This window comes from Empidonax traillii, unplaced genomic scaffold, assembly GCF_003031625.1.
Source record: "Empidonax traillii isolate 1590-97213 ecotype Southwest subspecies unplaced genomic scaffold, ASM303162v1 scaffold43:size1863611, whole genome shotgun sequence".
NCBI lineage: Eukaryota > Metazoa > Chordata > Aves > Passeriformes > Tyrannidae > Empidonax > Empidonax traillii.
The window spans coordinates 1,333,188-1,351,226 of record NW_020955236.1 but is presented as its reverse complement, the minus strand read 5'-3'; the positions used below and the strand labels follow the sequence as shown (position 1 = coordinate 1,351,226).

At 47.0% G+C, this 18,039-nt stretch overlaps 1 protein-coding gene across 6 annotated transcripts in view; it reads left to right on the top strand.

Annotated features, from left to right (window-relative positions):
* Positions 1 to 18,039, top strand: part of KDM2B (lysine demethylase 2B) — a 110,886-nt gene that overhangs the window by 16,913 nt on the left and 75,934 nt on the right. For 5 of the 6 annotated variants that reach the window (XM_027878550.1, XM_027878544.1, XM_027878547.1 and 2 more), the window contains exons 5-6: positions 9,009 to 9,187; positions 11,664 to 11,770. In XM_027878550.1, the coding sequence (XP_027734351.1) occupies positions 9,009 to 9,187; positions 11,664 to 11,770 (286 nt within the window). Of the gene's footprint in view, positions 1 to 9,008; positions 9,188 to 11,663; positions 11,771 to 17,481; positions 17,740 to 18,039 lie in introns of those variants that run through there. The other variant, XM_027878548.1, reaches the window with a different exon arrangement.

The window sequence follows — 18,039 nt, the reverse complement described above, 5'->3', positions numbered from 1 at the left end:
CACATCCAACTACAAAGCAAGTCGAGAGGCTCATAGTGTGGTCTGTGGGCAAGTAGGGGAAATTTTGTCTTAATCAATGTACAGTTCTCCATCCTGTGAAAGAAAATTAGCCATGTAGATACAAAAGAAGGACAAAGCAGCCACACACTGCAGCTCAGAAAACTTTCCATCATTTCTGCTGAATAGGGACCCAGTGTGGCTTTTTCTATAGAGCAACGCTCCATTTGTTTCAAGGAAGTTGTGAAATTGGAGAAGGAGAGGAGTTAGGAGGGAGCTCATTAGAGAGCCTCTGTTGTAAGGAGCACTTCCCAAAATTAAAGTGGCTGCTCAAAGGAAGTGCAAAAGTCTGCCCCCAGACTTGCATGTAAGTCGTGATTAAGATGTATGGTCCTCCCCCGGTGTGGGGATTTGTCCTGTGAATGGCAGTGCCACGTTGGGAAGAGCAGAAGAGCTGAGTCAGGAGTCATTAAGCTGCTGTGTCTCCAGGAGCCTTGTGTGGATGGATAAGGAGGAAGCAGTGAGGGCTGTGCTCTGTTCCTAGTGCCCAAATAATGCATTTTTTCAAGACACAGTGGACCAGGCTCTTCTAGGGGAGAGGAGTCTCATGGGAGGGGAGGCACTTGGATGAAATATTTCCGTTCCTTGTAAGATTTTTGCTTATTTCTCATGGGGGTTTTGTGCCCCACGGTGTGACCTGTGCCTGGCCTGCTTTTTGGGTTCTGCTTTTGCTCTCTGGGTTCTGCTTTTTTCATTTCTGTGTAAATGGGACTGTTGGAATATTAACCAGAACTGAATTAATGAAACATCCTCATTGTTCTCGTGCTTGGGAAGGCCAATGTCTGTGTGGTTTCATAAGGAACAACTTGTGAACACATTCTTCAGGCTGTGAGGATTCAGACTGAGGGTATCTCAGTCTCTGGACCCTGCAGGTCACCCCCTAAATTCCTGAAGGGACTCAGATCCACAGGAGATTCATCTCTCCAAGAGCTGAGAGGAGCAGGGGATCCAGGAGCACTTGGAAGGCAGGAGATAAGGGTGACTCCTTGCAGGAGGAGGCTGAACTTGGATGTTCCTCACAAGGAACTGTGAAATAATTGCATGTCACTGCTATTCCCACTGATCTGAGGATACAAACCCAAAACCTGTGCTTTAAGGGAGCTGAGTTATGTACCTGCCTACAGACTTTTTCAGGGGGAAAAGTGAAGAGTCAGAAAGCAGCTTATGTCAGGGCCCAGTGATTTGTCTCAGATGTTACAGCAACACGTGTCTGAGATCCAGTCCATAACAATAGATTGTTCCTCCATCATGTTGTTTTGTGACTAAAACTTGTTTTAAAAACTCCCACTATTTTTTAAAAAACACTTTGTTTTTAAAATCAAGTTCCAAATGTCCTCACAGTCTTGCTGCTGGGACTGTCAACGTGTTTCATGCTCTGAATCAGGAAATCTGCTAAGTCAGACCTCGACTAAAATCAGCAGACAAATATTACCACTGAAAACGATAATTTCCCAGTGCCTGTAAGGTCAGATGGAGTCAAACCAATGGTCTGTCAGCAGAGGAGTTCATGTGTACCGTTGGTGTGAGCTGACCAGGCTTCTAGCTGCTGCATTGATTTTCAAATTTGAGCACTACAAAGAGGAAACATCTGAAAAATAAAATAAAATAAAATATGCTGATTTATAGAAGTGATAGATTGCAGTTCTGTCCAGCAGGTTCCTCTTTCCCAAGTACAGCACTGAAGATTTATTGGCTCATCCTTTTGTCTTTTGTCCTTTCTTCCTTTCTTTTCCCTTGAGCGACCTCTCCTGTTTTCCTGTCTCCCTCTCTCTTTGATGAGGCTGCTCTGCTGTACAGAACTCATTTTACCCCCTAATCCCATAGCAGCTTGTGAGGAAGTACAGATAAATCCTTCCAGACTTGAGCAAGTGCTGTTAGGATAGGATACTCCTGCTGACCACCAACCAGTAAAGATAGAGAGGTGAACACACTCTGCTCTAAGCAGGACCGGTAGGACTTGACAGGTGGGTTTTTTGGTTATTGTGGGATCTGTCCCTTCTTTGTGGGACACCAGTAGTCCTGTCTGTCAGTCAGACAAGGTAATGTCATGTCTGACCTGCTCCACCTTTGCTCAGGGCTCGGGAGAATTACAAAGCTGCACTGTGTTCTCTCCTGGGCAGAATTAAAATTAGTGACTAGACTTCGGGGTTTCTGAATGGATTTTTTTTTCAAGTGAAGGTTCCATTACTAATTTTCCTCCTGAGTCTGAGGGCTCTGCCTAATTTGTTGAAAATTGAGGCTGTTTGTAGCAGCTCTGGAGGAAGCCTTTGGGACACTGGCATCCAGCAGTGTTAAGGTGGAGCAGCCAGTGCACCTTAAAGTGTAAATCTCTTGTCTAACAACGTGCTGTGTTGCAGACTTTCCGAAGATGTTGCTTCTTTTAACACTCACCGAGTTTGTGCCTCCTAAATAGCTGATTGTGTAAGAAGAAAAGCTCCAGTTTGTGGTGGCAGGAGGGGGCTGTGGCTGTGGTTGGTGTCACGGTGGGATTTCCCATAGCGCTGGTGCTGCTGCACATCCTTCCCCTGAAGTTTGTGGAACTGTGCTGGGAAGAGGCAGGGAGCTGACCTTGCTTAAAAACATTATTTAAGCCTCATCGGTTTCTTGACTATTGGTGAACAGTTTGTATCATGAAACCAGGACCTGGGGCAGACAGAGGTTAAAACTTACCCAGTGTTCCTGAGAGACTGGAAATAGAAACTTCTCCCTCTAATTCCAATTCTGGGTTCTGGTGCCAGATCATCTTTTTGTCATCTAAACTGGCATTTGGTTTTTGCTGTTGCTGCCCTTCACGTGCCCAGGGATGGTGTCTCTGTGCCCTGTGCTGCCCGTTGCATCCAACAACTTGCTTTTTTTGCCATAGCAATTAAGCAAGTCTGAACTGGTGTCCTGCTCCTTCTCTTCCTTCTCTCCCCACTTCTGGCATTGCTCTCCCATCCCCTGCCTTTGTGCTGGCAATGAGGTGGTTCAGAAAGTTGAACTGGCAGAAAACTCATCCTCCCTCGCAGAGAGGGGGAGGAATATATATATATATTTATTATTTTTACATTTCTTTAATGTTTAGCTCTCAGCACTAACCAGTCTAACCTTCCATCTCCATCACGAGTTTCCACTGGGGCTCTGTGCATCAGAAGTGCCTGGTGAGTGAGTCTTGAGCCATGATTAGGGCTTCTGTGCAATAAAGGTGTTTGATGCTCCCTCTTTATGCCTTTTTTTTTTTTTTTTTTTTTTTTTTTTTTTTTTTTTTTTTTTTTTTTTTTTTTTTTTTTTTTTTTTTTTTTTTTTTTTTGCTCTTAGAAGTAAAAATGAAATATTATAACACTCGCTTGCCTATGTTTAGCACGTCCGCTGACTTGCCATTTTGGAAGTAGAACCAGTTCTATTTTTAGAGCTCAGCTTCCTGTTTGAGCTCTCTTTAAGTTTGTCCTTTGCACAGTCAAACTCTATAAAACAGTCTTAGTTAAACTGGGACAGTTTTGCTAAAAACAGTCATGTTCATGTCCGGATATCAACAGCAATAAACCCCCTCTGAAGGAACGTTACAATAGAAATACAGTCTCTCAAAAGAACGTTGTTTCCGTGATGTCAGAACATGAAAGTGAGATTGAACTGATGTGTTATGTGGTCACGGGGCCTCTCAGAGCCTCTGTCTACAGGTGGATTTAAAGATGAATTGTCCATATGGGAAAATTAAGCAGAACAGATATTTTAGAATAACTGTTCTTGTGCAATAACTGGAAACGAGCTGTCTTATTCTGGAGGAATAGCACCCAAAATCCTAAATATTTTATGGTAGTTGTTATGCTTTAGTGTTATAATTTGCCTTAGTCCAAAATGACCTTCAAGTTCAGGGCTTTTACCTAAAAATATATAATAATATCAGCATGTTTTGGACCTGGGAACTTTGGAATCATCTCAGGCATCTCCCCAGACCTCCCCTGCATGGGGAGGAGTGCTCCATCCCTGGAGCTGGGCTCTGTCCCCCTTTCCAGGTGCCCCAGGCACAGCCAAGCTCTTCTTCCCACCGTTTGATGTTGCTGGTGGGGCAGAAACAGGCAAGTATGGCTTGAAAGTGCAGTGTCAGTGAGGCCATAAAAAACTAAACTGGCCTTTCCTTGTGGGGTGTGGTGGTGCCAGAGGCACTCTCCTAAAAATAAAAGGAGAATGGATTGCACTGATCCGATCGATGCTCCTTTGTGCTTGTGTTTGGGCAAATTAAGAACTCAGCCATTGCCAGATTAACAGGTCACTTGACAAAATCGTTTAATTCCTGTAGGATTCTTAGGATGCAAAGATGGTCTTGATAGTGTAGAATACAAAGACACCAAAAACGTTTTAAACATGAAATTATTTCATTTTTATTAACAACTCCTAACATGGGTTATTGCAATTTGGCAGCTTTATACCAAGCGATGAAGCTGCAGAGGGGAAGGTACCGGTAGTTTCCCATCTCCATAAGGAGGAGATTCTCTGACCCCCCTGAGAAGGCTCCTGCTGGAAAGACCTGGCCGAGGGGGAAAGGAGGAAAGGCTCAGAGCACTGCAGAGCAGGGGGGGATGCCTTGGGAATCCTTGTTTTCCTGGTGGACCAGGCTGTGCTGGGTGAGGTGTGGGGAGAGCTGTGAGCGATGTCCGAGCTGGGCTCCTTTCCCTTTGTTCTTCTGTGCCCTCTGGTGGCACTGGGAGCGATGGGATCGGGATGTGTCTCTTAAGTTGTTCTTACCCTGGCTCTGAAATGCAGGGAATGTCGGGAACAGCTCCACTTGAGCAAGGACTTTCTGCTTGGATTCACATCCCTCCCAGTTAGCAGGGGATATCATAATAGTCCCCCGTGGGTAGCAGGAGAACACAGGCTTTCCATCTCCGGGAGCTCCGGGGGGATTAACTGGGATGCAAGTCAAAGCTTTAGTCTTTAGGTACAATTAACCCACTAGTGAAGCAAGCAGATTTTCTGAGGCTCTGCCAAAAATCCTGCTTTATAAACCAAGGAATTTTTTTTCCTAGTAAGAAGCATAAAGATTAGAAAGGAGCAGTTCCCTTGGCATTTGGGGTTGGTTTCTGGTTGTTGATGCTATATTTTACCTTGAGCACAGACCTCAGTTCAGTCACAAAGGGTTAAAATAATTCCCCAAGGTAGTTTTATCCTCTTAATGGACAGGCTTGGTAATCATTCTTACAGAGAGGACATTTCCTCTTTCCTCTGCCGTGGGGGAGTTGCACCTTTTCCTGCCGGTGCTGTGCTGGAGGAGAGACCACAGCCTAGAAAACACTGGTGTCATTTGCAGCTCTGATTCACACCTTCTGTGCATTTCTCATATTCCACTGCGTGGTTCGTGTTTGCTTTGCTTCCACTGCTCCTAATATCCCTGCTAAATCCACCTCAGGGCAAGGATGGGCCGGTCTGGCAGCTCGGATAACCTGGAGCTGTTTGAGGTCAGGGCAGGGGAAGGCAGCGCTTCACCTGGCTAGAAACGGGAAGTGGCAGCTGTTGCGCCCCAGAGGACACAATGAATGTCCCAGCATTTCCCACTCACTGATCCCTCTCTGGCAAATTGTTACAATATTCGAGAGGTGAAGGAGAGTGTGGGTGCAAACTCTGCAGGGGAGATCAACGAGAGCTTTGCTGAATGACTTGGGAGCTGGAGCCCAACACTCCTGGAGTCTCTGGGGTGGGATGGGCAACTGTGATTTGTGGAAGTGTTTGCTGGTGCAGGGAAGGTGCCTGTGTAACCTGCATTCATGAAGCAGAGTTCTGTCTCTGCCTCAATGTTGTTCTTGAAGTATTTTTACCAAGAAGCTCAGAACAGAAAGGAGCAAATCTCTGTACCAAACCAACTTGGCCAGGATGGGCAGTGGCAGGCAGGGACTCTGCACAAGTTGTTTCCCCCCCAGGGGTTCATTTCTGTGTAAAAAAATAATGATATTGCAGCATATAGGAATGTTGTACAGTTCAGTCTATTAGGATCTTCACAGCATCTTGGTCACTAGGCCTCCAAATAAAGGGAACAGATACTATAGATGCTATTCTCCCCTTTAATGTGGATTTTACTAATACATGGGCTGGAGTAACTTGATATGTTTTTAAGGTTTTAAGTGAACCACAGCTCTTCTATAGCTCTTCCTGGTGGATTTAACTTTCCTGGATCTTACATCCCTGCAGCTGATTCTTCCCTCTCCTCCTTGCTGTTGTCTGTTCCCCTTGTCAAAGATGGCACTAGCTTGTTTCTTAGTTACTGTCTTTGTGATCCTTTGGGAATCTTGTGCCCCATGAGCAAGCAGCTGTAGAGGAAGATGTTTCTTTAGGCTCTAAAATCCCTTCCAGTGAACCCCAGCATCACCACTTTGCCTCTGAGTCACATCCTCTGCCAGAGAGGAAGCCTTGCCTCTTAATCCCATACTATGGGATTACATTGGAACTCACCCTGAGTTACTTGGGAAAAACATGCAGGGAAGGCCAAGGGTGAGGTGATGCAGGGTGCACATGGTCAGCAGTAGGAGGTGCTCTCTGCCAGCGAGGGATACACGTGCCTTTTAATCCATGTGCAGCTGAAGTCAGGGATAGGATTGGTACCAGGGCAAGAGGCTGCCAGGGACACTGAGATCCTGCTGGGACCTGCAGGGCTGCACCAGGCCTCACTGAGTGGGGTCCCTTCTCAGAGGGACAGGCTGAGAGGATACCTAGGAACTGTTAAAGAAAAATGGTAAAATGTGCATTGGAGCTGTTCAGAAATCCAGCCTGACCTCATATCTCTCAGCCTGCCACCACTTTTTGGAGCTTCTGTGTGCTTCTTTCCCTTGCTCTGGGTGATATTTTTTAACCTTGTCCCAGGAACAGGGGACAGAAGAAAGAGCTGAGTCTTTTCAGGCCAAAAGAGATAAAGCTGGCAGGAAGCCAGAGCTGCTCTGCAGTGGGCAGTGAACACCAGGCTGTGAACCTGTAATTATACATCTCAAATTTTGTGAGCAGTACTGCAGGAATCGTTATGTATGGGCTTGTTTGACAGCACTGTGGCTTAAGAGAAAAACATCCCCTCAAATTACTCTTTAATTTGGAAGTCAAGAGACTGTCAATTCAAATCTTAAGCTCTTCTGCCTGTAATTGATAATCGTGTACATTTAACAAACCTGCTATTGAACTGGGCCTCATACTCTTAATTCATCAGGTAACTGCTGATTTTTCTCTTGGAAAGGATAATTGAGAGGCTGCACAAGGTCGCTTCCTGCAAAGCTGAGATCAAACCTAGACTATAATATGGCAGATCCCAGGCTCTGCCACACAGCCCTTCAAATTCAATTTTTCAGTATCTGTGTCCTTAACCCCTCTGGGCTGGAGCCATTCCTTTGATCCCCAGGCTCTGGAAGCAGAGATCAGGATGGCTTTTATTCAGGGGATGTTCAGCAGGACTTCACCCCAGTTGCTCACCTGTGGAGTTGAAAACAAGACCATTCCCTTAGAGAGTAAAGTTAACCCTTAAAGAAACAACAAACCCAAACCAAATCAACCAGCCAACCAACCAAAAAACCACCCAACCCAAAACCAGATTTCACAGATGCTGTTTCAGATGTGCCAATGCCGATTTTAAAGATTCGTGCGCTTTTTGACAGATAACTAAACTCTCCCCATCCTGCCTCAAGGTGGCAACACTCCGTACAGTCCCTACAGAGCCCAGCCTGAGGATGGAATCCTGTTCCCTGGCCTTGGAGTGAGGAGTTTGATGGGCTGGAGGGACTATTGCAGATTTGCACTGTATACATTTTTATCTTTGATTTCAGAGCTTTATGGTCTCGAGTTCCTCTGCAGAACCATTATCACATCTGTCACTGTCACTGCTAGCAGGGGCTAAGGAGGGTTTTAGAGGAGCAAGGCAATCCAGGCTATCACTCTTGCTGAAATACTGCTCCCAAGCCCACGATAGGCCAGGTGCTGTAATTATTAATAATTCCCTCTGATGGTGCCTATCAGCCTCCATTTTGTTTTAATGCAATTTATTTCGAGTCATTTCTTGGGCGGTGAAAATGGGTTTGGAGTGATTTTTTGGAAACGTTGCAGATTTGTTTGCTGGAATCCTTCTCTCCTGGAAATGAGACATGTCTCTCATGGGCTCCCGTCCGCTCACACGCAAATGAACTGCTAATTAGGATGATGAAATTGCTGGGAGAGGTGAAACCTTCCAGTTGGCCGAAGAGAAGATTGTGGATTAATCTGTGTAAAGCTGAAGGCTCGACTAAAACTGCTGTTCAACATTCTGGTGCTAATGAGACTTGTATGTCTGCCACTTGAGGAGCTGAAAGTATGTCCTGTAGTTTTTGTTGAGACATCCAAAGTGGGGGCTCACTCCTCTGTGGCATTTAGTGCTTTCATCTCCACTGGTGGTGCCTGGAACTGGGAATATTCAGCAATCTGTATAAGGTGTTCAGCAATTTACAGTATCCAGTGATGCAAGGCAGTTTGCTCTTTATAGATAATTTTGGTACATGAGTAAAAGCATCTTGAGAGACATATGGATATTTAGAAAATTGCAGTATGATTTGGAGAGCTATTTGTCTTGCCTGCCCCCTGCTACCATATTATATCACTTCTTCATAATTTTTAATGTACTTCTGCTCATGTCAATTCGTGTAAAGGAGCAAACTGCTCTCTCCATCTCGGAGAAGCAAAGGGACACCAGGTGACCTGTTCGGTGTCACTCTGGGTGAAAAGTCCACTTCCAAGTTAGTTCCTTGCTCGATGTGCTTGCTCAGGACCTGTGCAGGGGCTCATACTGGTCTCTCATGCTCTAATACCAGTTTCCCTGCAGTTATTGAAAAATTATACACATATATATATATAAAAATATACATATATATAAAATATACATATATATAAAATATACATATATGTGGGTGTGTATAGATGCATATCTATAAAAACAAAGCCCAGGCAGCTGTTTTGAGGCTCCTCTGTGTTCGCAGGAAGCCGCAGGATCGTGGATGTGATGGATGTGAACACGCAGAGGGGGGTTGAGATGAGCATGTCCCAGTTTGTGAGGTACTACGAAACCCCCGAGGCCCAGCGGGAGAAGCTCTACAACGTCATCAGCCTGGAGTTCAGTCACACCAAGCTGGAGAACATTGTCAAGCGCCCCAACGTGGTAAGGGATGCTCTGTGGTGGGGACTGCTTTCAGCTTCTTCCCAGAAATAAGCCGTGGAGTGGTTTATTTCATCACCAAGGTGATGTGAAGTGCCTGGAACTCCTGTCCCTTTAGTGTCAGGAGCTCGTTTTTAGCCAAGTAGAAAGCTGGGCTCCTTGACAGTGGAACTTAATTTACTGGAATTAGGTACCTGATGAGCTATTAATCATGCAATTTGCACAGATACACAGTTCCTCTCAAGGTATTTAGGGGAAATTCCATCCAAAATTAAGTACCTATCTATTGTTTTTCCTCCTCTTTAAGGAAGCTTAAACTATCAGGAAGCTTGAATTCATTATTTATGAACCCTTCTACTAACTAAGAAATGTTCAGGGAGCTCCAAAGGGAAAAAGTTGAAAACACCAGTATGAAATGCAGAAATCCAGACATAATTAAATCAGCATAATCACTGCTCTGTCAGAATTGGCAGTAAAGTAAGGGGGTAGATTTGTCCATAGTTTTTAAAGGTGGAAGACTCCTGTGATTTTATTCCCAATAGAGTCGCTGGCAGTGAAACTGTGCCCTTACTGGTAAAGATGGTTTCATTTATCACTGAAATGTAGCCATGTGTAGGTGAAGGGTAGAGCATCAACTCAGTGACACACAGGGATGGAGGAAATGGCACTGGGGGTTTCCAGGTGTCTGTCAGGACACTCAGCAGAGAGTCTGGGCATCAGTTCTGGCTGATCAGGGAACAGAGGGACCCCTCAAAGCACAACACTGCTGGGTGCCCTACGATGTTTTATTTTCAGACACTTTTCTCCTGATTTGAAAGTCCTTTTCTAGTTACAACAGCAGCTTTTTTTGCTGGGGACCTCTCTTGCCTATGCACACAGTATAAACAACATACTTCTGCCTGAACAGATCAAAAATAGATGGCAGCTCTAACTGCTGATTTGTCAAAATAATTCTTACCTTTTGTATTTTTTTACACACAGATCACAGATCGAATATTAAACACATATTTAGATGTTTATTCTGATTTTTGCTGTTGTTCATTCCCATGGGATGAGAAGACAGGGTGTTGGGGAAGTCCAGCACAGAAAGTCAGCTCCTAGTTGAATGCTATATTTGTCTAAGTGGTTCTCTTGAATTCTGCACAGCTCTTTGAGCCCACTTGAGGCAGAAACACTTGATTCAGGTTCCCTGTTGTGTAAACTCTGGGCTGCGATATCCAGATGTGGGAATTATTTCAGAATCAGGGCAGTAACCATCAGTTTTGTTTTCACATACAATTGTGATATTCATGGAATGGGGCCTGTTTCCCTGGCTGCATGATCTTACTCCTCAAAGTACCTTGTGTTATCAGCAGTCCCTGGTGCAAGAGGAGGGAAAGGGCTCAGCCCCAGAGTGCAGGAATTACATGTGTTAATTGCCCTATTGTGAAAATCCTCAGGGAATAGGAACACTTGAGTTGACTCACACAAATAACATTTTTGGGTAGGCCTTCAAACAAAATTAGCAGTCAGGAGGCTAAATGGCTGAATTGGATCTCTCTGGTCTTGCTGCACACAGTCAGGGGACAGCTCTGTCACCAAGGCCTAGGACAGGTCTTGAGTCCTCTCTGACCCCAGACTGGAGGTTCAGTCCCACACGAGGCGTTTCTGAGCCACGCTGTGGCTGAGCACAGCACTGCAGCCTGCCAAGGGCTTCCCAAGGCGCCTGGTGTTTTCCCCTGTTTTGAAACCTGGCACATGTGACCCACTTGCATAACCAGCAGGGAGTGTTACAGATATGTAGCACCGGCTCCATCACAAACAGAGCGAGGAGTGAGTCACAGGCTTGTCCTTGCTGCGGCTGTGATGGACACATCGCTGTCTGTGCTCCCACCCAGCTGTGCTTCCGTGGCCCTGAGCTACATTCGCTTTCCAGCTCTTCCTCATCTTGCAGGATGTTTCCAATTGCTTGGCTCCACTGTTTTCTCCTGCCCACACTCTATAAAAGTTTGGCTTTTGAACAAAAACTTCTTGAACAAAAACTTCTTTGGGTCAATTTTATACCCCAGCAGAAGGATGAAGGAATCCACAGTAGGAGATCATATAATTACTCAAACCAGAATTTGGCCAGAACAATGGTGTTAATGTTCCTTGAAATGTAAGGTGGTGGGATACTATAATCTCTTTTATATTTGCATTTTAAAGTTTATAAATGCAATTCCTAGGCTATTGGCTACAAAAATGCATTTGCATACAGACAGAAGAGGAGAGTGGGACAGAATTTGCACCCAGGTAAATTGACTGCAAATCTCTCCTTCCTCTGGGTTGCAAAGGGCTGAGTTGTGGTGATGAAGCAAGTTGGGTGCACGAGGCTTCTGCTTAACAGCAAGGCTCTCCCTGTCTGTGAGCATCTGCTGCTGTCATGGCAGGAGTTTTAGCCAGCAGGAGTATGTCCTACTACATGTTCAGTAACTAACAGCTGATTCTGGTGGGCTTTCAGGTGGACTTGGTCGACTGGGTGGATAATATGTGGCCACAGCATTTGAAGGAGAGCCAGACGGATGCTACCAATGCTATTTCAGAGATGAAATACCCCAAAGTGAAAAAGTAAGTCTGTTTAAGTCTTCAAAAATCTCTGCCTGTGACTGCCTTGATTAATTCCTTTTACAGTCTTTAACCAAATCTCTTTGAAAAGTCATTTTTGTTGTTCAGTTTTGAGCAACTCAGTTTTGAAAATGGCAGACTGACCTTAAATAGTGAATCCTCTGAAAGTGCTGCCCAAAGAAATCACTTCATAGGATGCAGAGATGTCACACAGTGAAGTCAGAGTCCTCCTGTAGGCTGGGCTCAGATCCTTCCCAGGTCCTAAGCCACTAATGGCTGAGAAGTTATTAGCTGAGAGATGTTTTATGAAATGAACTTGAAGACTGTTTTCAATCAGGTGTGTGACTCCCCAGAAACTCTGCCACTGCCTTTCATGACAGTTTACTTTTCTGTTGATTTTTTTCAACAGCAAGATCAAATATTGGACTGACTGCACAGGCTGTGTCTCATTTCAGAGGACCCACTCAGGGCGTGTTTGAGACCCAAAATGAGCAGTGTGTCCTGATTCTGCCTATCTCAGTTCCAGCTTTTGGGCAAGCATAACCTCACCTCACTCTTTCTTCTGTTTGAGTGTCTTTCTTGAAACTTTTCGCATGATGATTGAAAAAAGGAATTATTTGGGGGCCTCAAAATGTGCACTGTAAACTTCATAGGAGTTAGTGCAGCTGAGACAGGGGTTCCTGTTAATGATGTAATGACCTGTATGGCTGATGAACAGCAGGTAATCCTGGGAGCCCTTCACTGCTGTTTCTGGTTTAGAGGCATTTTCTATTGGCCAGACAAAGCCTGGCAGCATCCCAGGCTCTGCTGTTGAACCGACCTCTGGTGTTCTGAAAATTGCTCAGGACTCTTTCCAAACTGCAAAATACACTGGTACTAACAGATACAGAGGAGTGTGCAGTCAGCAAGTGATACACAGCATTTAGTCCTGTTCTCTGAAAATAAACATTCTGGAAGGTAAAGGTCTCCATAACAGAAGACATTGTGGGAAGCCTCCTCCTACCAGATGGTCCAGTGCCTGGTCCAATGCTCAGCACCACTGATTTCACTGGAAGCTAAAGATACTCCATTATTTCGAAAGGATCAAACTGCTTGTTAGGGTGACTGGATATGGATCGGAGTGTGCATTTGGAAATGTCCTCAGTGACTTACCTGAGGTCACACAATAAACCAGTGGCAGAGCAGCACTTGCTTCCCAAGTGGCTAGTCAGCTAAATAACTGTATTTATAATCTGCTAGGGCTAAGAAACTGAATCGTGATTCAGGGCTTCAGGACTCATGGATTGTACAAGGTAAGAAGTAAAGAAAATAATCCCCTTCCTAGAGAATTGTTGTGGTTTTGCACACTCCGGATGCTGGAAAACGTGGAGCAAGTAAACAAAGCAAGGCAGAAGTGGTTTAAAGGATAAGGTAGCAACACGACTAACAGAATTTAGCAGAAAAAGCAGAGTATGTGCTTGCAGTTCACTGCTTGCATCGTGAAATGCCAGATGGTAGGTTTCAAAGAGATTTTAGAGATGTAGCAATTCAACAGATTCTGATGTGGAGTTTTTCCCGTGTGTGGAAGGAGGGTGGCCTGGGAGAGAGGAAGGAGGTGCCTGATGAAGAAGCAGACACGGAGCCACTGAGGCTGCTGTCACTGGCAAAGGGAAGGTGGAGGTTGACAGTTTGATAAACTGGTAGATGTGATAGGTACAGGGAAGCTAAACAGTGAAGGGTTGTGAGCGCTTGAAATGCGACAATAGAGTTTGATGTGGGAAAAGGAGTTACCAGGCGTGAGTGTTAAAGGCGAGGGTGATGCAGCTGGAGTGATGAGGATGTTGCTAGTGAGCACCATCTCACATTAAGACTAGAGAAGGATGATTTACAGCACTGTTGGCACAAACCCCTCATCTGTCTGAAGAAGCCACAAAGATAAAACCAGTAACAAACAGTGATAGTCTGGGAGCACGACAGAAGCTGTACCACATCAGGACAAAGATCTGTGGCTCTCAGTAACCTGTCTGCTCTTGGGTGCTGGCACTGATGCCCTGGCAGGAGTGTAAGAACAGTGTGAGCATAAAATGATGTCACCCCTAAAAATTATCTTCTGAGCTTCCACTGTCCACAGGTCAGGCAGGGGCCGTCCTGAGGTGGACGTGGTTTCTGTGTGCTTGATGACTCTCAAGAGATTTCTCTTACATAAACTTGTCCAGTTTAAAGGTGAACTCCTCAATATCAGCTTTCTCCATCTTTGGGAATTCAGATTGGCCCTTTCCTGTAGAGATACTGGTCCCAGCTATTGCTGTGAGTGAGTGCCCGCAGGATATAAGCCCTTATTATGGAGATGACGTTCAGTTGTGGAGCTGCCACTTGTTCCACGCTGCCCATCCTTTTATGTGAACTGTCAGTATCCTTATGCTTTATTAATGAGTGTTGTTGCTCGGGAATGGGATGGTTCCATTTCGCTCTTGCTCTCCGCATTCCCACAATGCCGCGAGTTCGCAGCGTGCCATCCCCACCATTAACGTGTTCCCTACAAACACAAAGCACTCCAGCGAGAGCGCTGCGGTTTCGCAGACACAGATGGCACTACCAGACACAAATGTCTGTCTTGGCTCCTGCACGTTGAGTTCCGTGCTGGGAGTGAAGTTAGAGAACGCTCCATCTGCTGCGCTGCCTCGGTTACCAGGAGCCCTGTGTGCGCTGGAGACCGCCCTGCCTTCCACTTGGACCTGCACCATTAACTTTCAAAAAAAAAAAACCCTCTGGGTAACGAGGTTATTTTTCTGTCTGTAGGTAAGTGCCTGCTTACCTCGCAGGAGCCTGAATTAAGTGGAAAAGCGGTTTATGTCAAAAAAACTTTCCAAGCGCTACCTCACAAGCAGTAAGGCAACGTGAGAAATGAAAGGGGGGTGGCTTGCTGAGGCGGGAGTGTGGCAAACTTCAAACTGGTGTAAGCTGGCACTGCCCATAGAATAACAGTCCCCTGCCCACACCGTCCCATCCTCGTTGCTAAAACACGTCGTGCAGCTGCAGAGCAAACTGGACTGGGAACTGCTCTGGCTGAAAACTGGCTCAGAAATACACAAAAATTGGTTAGTTTTCAGGCCACCCAAACCACCACATGGCTGCATAAATGCTTATGCCAACAGAAGGGCAGTGCAGAAGTGTGAAAACAACATAGAAGTGGGATCACTCCGCCAGGTGACACCGGGTGAGCAGAGCGAGCAGCTCACTGCTGCCAAGGAAACCTGTTCCTTCCTCCCCTCTCTCACATTCTGGGGTGCAAGTTGCTGAGAAAAGCCTTGCAGACACGGGACTCTGGATGAGAGTGGGAACATGCCGTGTAACCAGGAGCCGAGGCAGCAGGAAAAGGCAGTGCTGTTGTAACATCAGCTTTTAGGTGCAGAAGCTTGTATAGCACAATAACCATTCTCAGGTAGCTCAAAACAAGGTCAGATTTAGTCTTCTGTTTAAATTCACCCAGAACTGAAGCAATCTGGATACAGCTGAACCCGAACCCACCCCAAAAAAAAAAAAAAGTACTAATTTGATTTTTCGTTTATCAAAAGAAATAGCCCTGCTGAAATTATTATCCTCTTTGTTAGGTTTTGTGTTTGTAGCCTTGCAAGATTATTTGCAATACAGTGGCAGTGAAAATAGCTACAGCACAGGACTTGATGGCTGTAAAAACAGTAACAGGCACTTCTAAGAACCTGATGTTTGTGCCAGGGAATGAATGAAAGTGAAAGCTTTTGTCACTACAACACGCTTTTTGCCTTCAAAATTCTTATTATTACTTGAAATTTCTAAGCACTTTTATAATAGGTCTTTATATTGCTGCTGTCCTTCAACTGAGGATGGGGTATCTTGTGTGAAACATCTACCTGTTCTCAAAAGGATGCTGCTGCTCAGTTAGCATGTCCTCAGCCCTATTTTCCCTCTCCCAGGCTGTTATTCAGCCACCCATTCCTTTCTATTAATTCCTTTACTGAGCAGGGATGGATTTAAACAGATGCTAAAATGCTCTGCTGAGCTGTGGTCTAATTAGAAGCTGAGGGTGTGCCTCTGGAGACGGCGATTGCCATTTGAATCCAGGGAGCTCACAGGTCCCCCAACACTCTGGTTTATGCATGTGAGAGACTGGTGTGCACTTTTTATGTCATTTGTGAACTGCTTTTGATACAAAACTGCTCTATGAGTACAATTCAGTGCAGAAAATCAGACCAACAAGTCTTGAGTTCTGATTAAGACTTTCCAAGCTCGCAAAATATATAAAATGTGATGCGTTCACATCATTGCATTAGTATCAAATCCTCCTTTGTGTAGACACTGGAGGACTTGCAGCATCACACGTGTAACACAAATAAGCATCAGTGTCTGTTTGTGAGTTTCTGGTGACCCTGGATCTGAACAGCTGTGCCACAGGATGGAGAGTGAGTCCTGCCCTCACAGACACCACAGTGCTGTTCCGGGGGCACATGGGCAGCTTGGTTCATTTCCCTGTGGTGGTGGATGCCTCCTCAGAAATTTAAACTTCCAATCAAAAAAAAAAAAAAAAAAAGGAGGCCTCTTCATTCTTAAACTTCACAGGTTCCAACAACCTTCCAGCTCTCACTAACACACTTCACAGCCTGGCATGGAGGGTAGCTGGGCACCGTGCTGCTGACCATCTACCCGGGTTGTCAGTGCCAAAATCTGGGGGCTGGAGGTCAGTCTGGCCCTGTGAGCCCACCCCACTCACTCTTGGTGTTCCACCTGGGCTGGGACCGGGCAAGGGCGGGACGAGGGAAGTGTTGTCACGTGCTTCGGCCCCGGTGTGGTCTCTCTGTGTGATTTGCAGTCGCTTCACAAACTCCTCGGTGCATGGCAGAAAACAAACTTCTCTTATCTCGGGTGTTGTTTCTGTGTGACTGGTCGGATCGTAACCCCCTCGGGGCAGGGGCTGGGCCTTTCATGTGCGTTTGAAGTGCCCGGTGCGCGCACGGGGTGTGGTGATCGCGGTGTGGGGCGGAGGGGGTTGTTCTCCCCCGGGCTGGGAGCGCTGGGTATCGCTGCCCAGGAGGGCACGGCACGGGTCCGAGGGGCCTTCCACGGGCAGGGCCGGCCCGGCGGCCGCGGGTGGGTGCTTGGGGGGCCTCTGTGAGGGGGAAGCCGAGGTTCTTCATCCCTGACGGGTGAGCCCGGGGTCTCATCGCTGAAGGAGATGCTGGGGCTCATCCCCGGGTGGGCAGCCGGGGCTCATCCCCGAGGAGATGCTGGGGCTCATCCCCGCTGGGGTGCATCCCAGAGGAGAAGCCGGGTTCATCCCCGAGGAGATGCTGGGGCTCCTCCCCGCGGGAGCAGCCGGGGCTCATCGCAGAGAAGCCGGGTTCATCCCTGAGGAGCAGCCTGGCCCTCCCGGCAGCGGCGGGGCCGGGTCTCTCCCCGGTGAGCCGGGGGTGGGGGCGGCAGCCGGGCCGGTGCCTCCCGGGTGACAATGGTTTCTTTTGTCTTGCGGAGCAATTTGTGGCTTCCAGTTGCAGGGCCCCAGTGTGGGAGCGCTGTCGGTGCGGGCCGAGGCGCCCCGAGGTAGCTTTTGTTCCTGCCGTCTCCTTCCAGCTCCCGCTCCCAGGCCCGGCAGAAGGGGCCCCGCGGTGCCGGGATGCTGCCGGGGCCGCCCTCCTCCCACGGCCGGGAGCGTCTCTCCCGCGCGGGGATGAGGAGCCAGGCCCGCGCCTTTCCCCGCGCTGGCACTTGCAGTTGGCTCATGGGTCTGTGGTATTCGGTTTCAGGCTCAGGGATTTCAACCAGCCGGCGCTGCTCCTGGGAGGAAGGAAGAGTGAGCTATACTTTTCTCATTGGCCCGAACAAAAAACAGAAGCCTCTGCTGGGGTTTGGGAGTGGTTTATGGGCTGAGCTCAGTGGCAGGGGAGCCCTCGCAATGCCAGAGGGAATAGAGCCGTATGGTGCGCGGTGCCTATTGCGGGAGAGAAGGAGCTGAGCTCAGGGTAATGCTGCTGCCTGTGCGTCCGCTCGCGTCTCCCCGAGCCCATGTGCATGATCGCTGCCCGCCCTGCCCGGCCGTGCCTTCGCATCCCGGCGCGGCTCTCGCTGTCTTTGTTTCTCTGTTTGCTTGCGGGTTTGTAGCGATGCGTGGCGAGTGCATTGTGGGTTTGCCTGGGAGTGTGGTCTCTGCGCTGGTTTATGGAGCGGTGTCTGTGTTGTTTCTGTGTTCCCAGCTCGCTGTGTTTGCTTAGTGGTTTAGCTTCGTTTGTATCATCTCCCTCTCTCTCTCTTTCTTTTTTTTT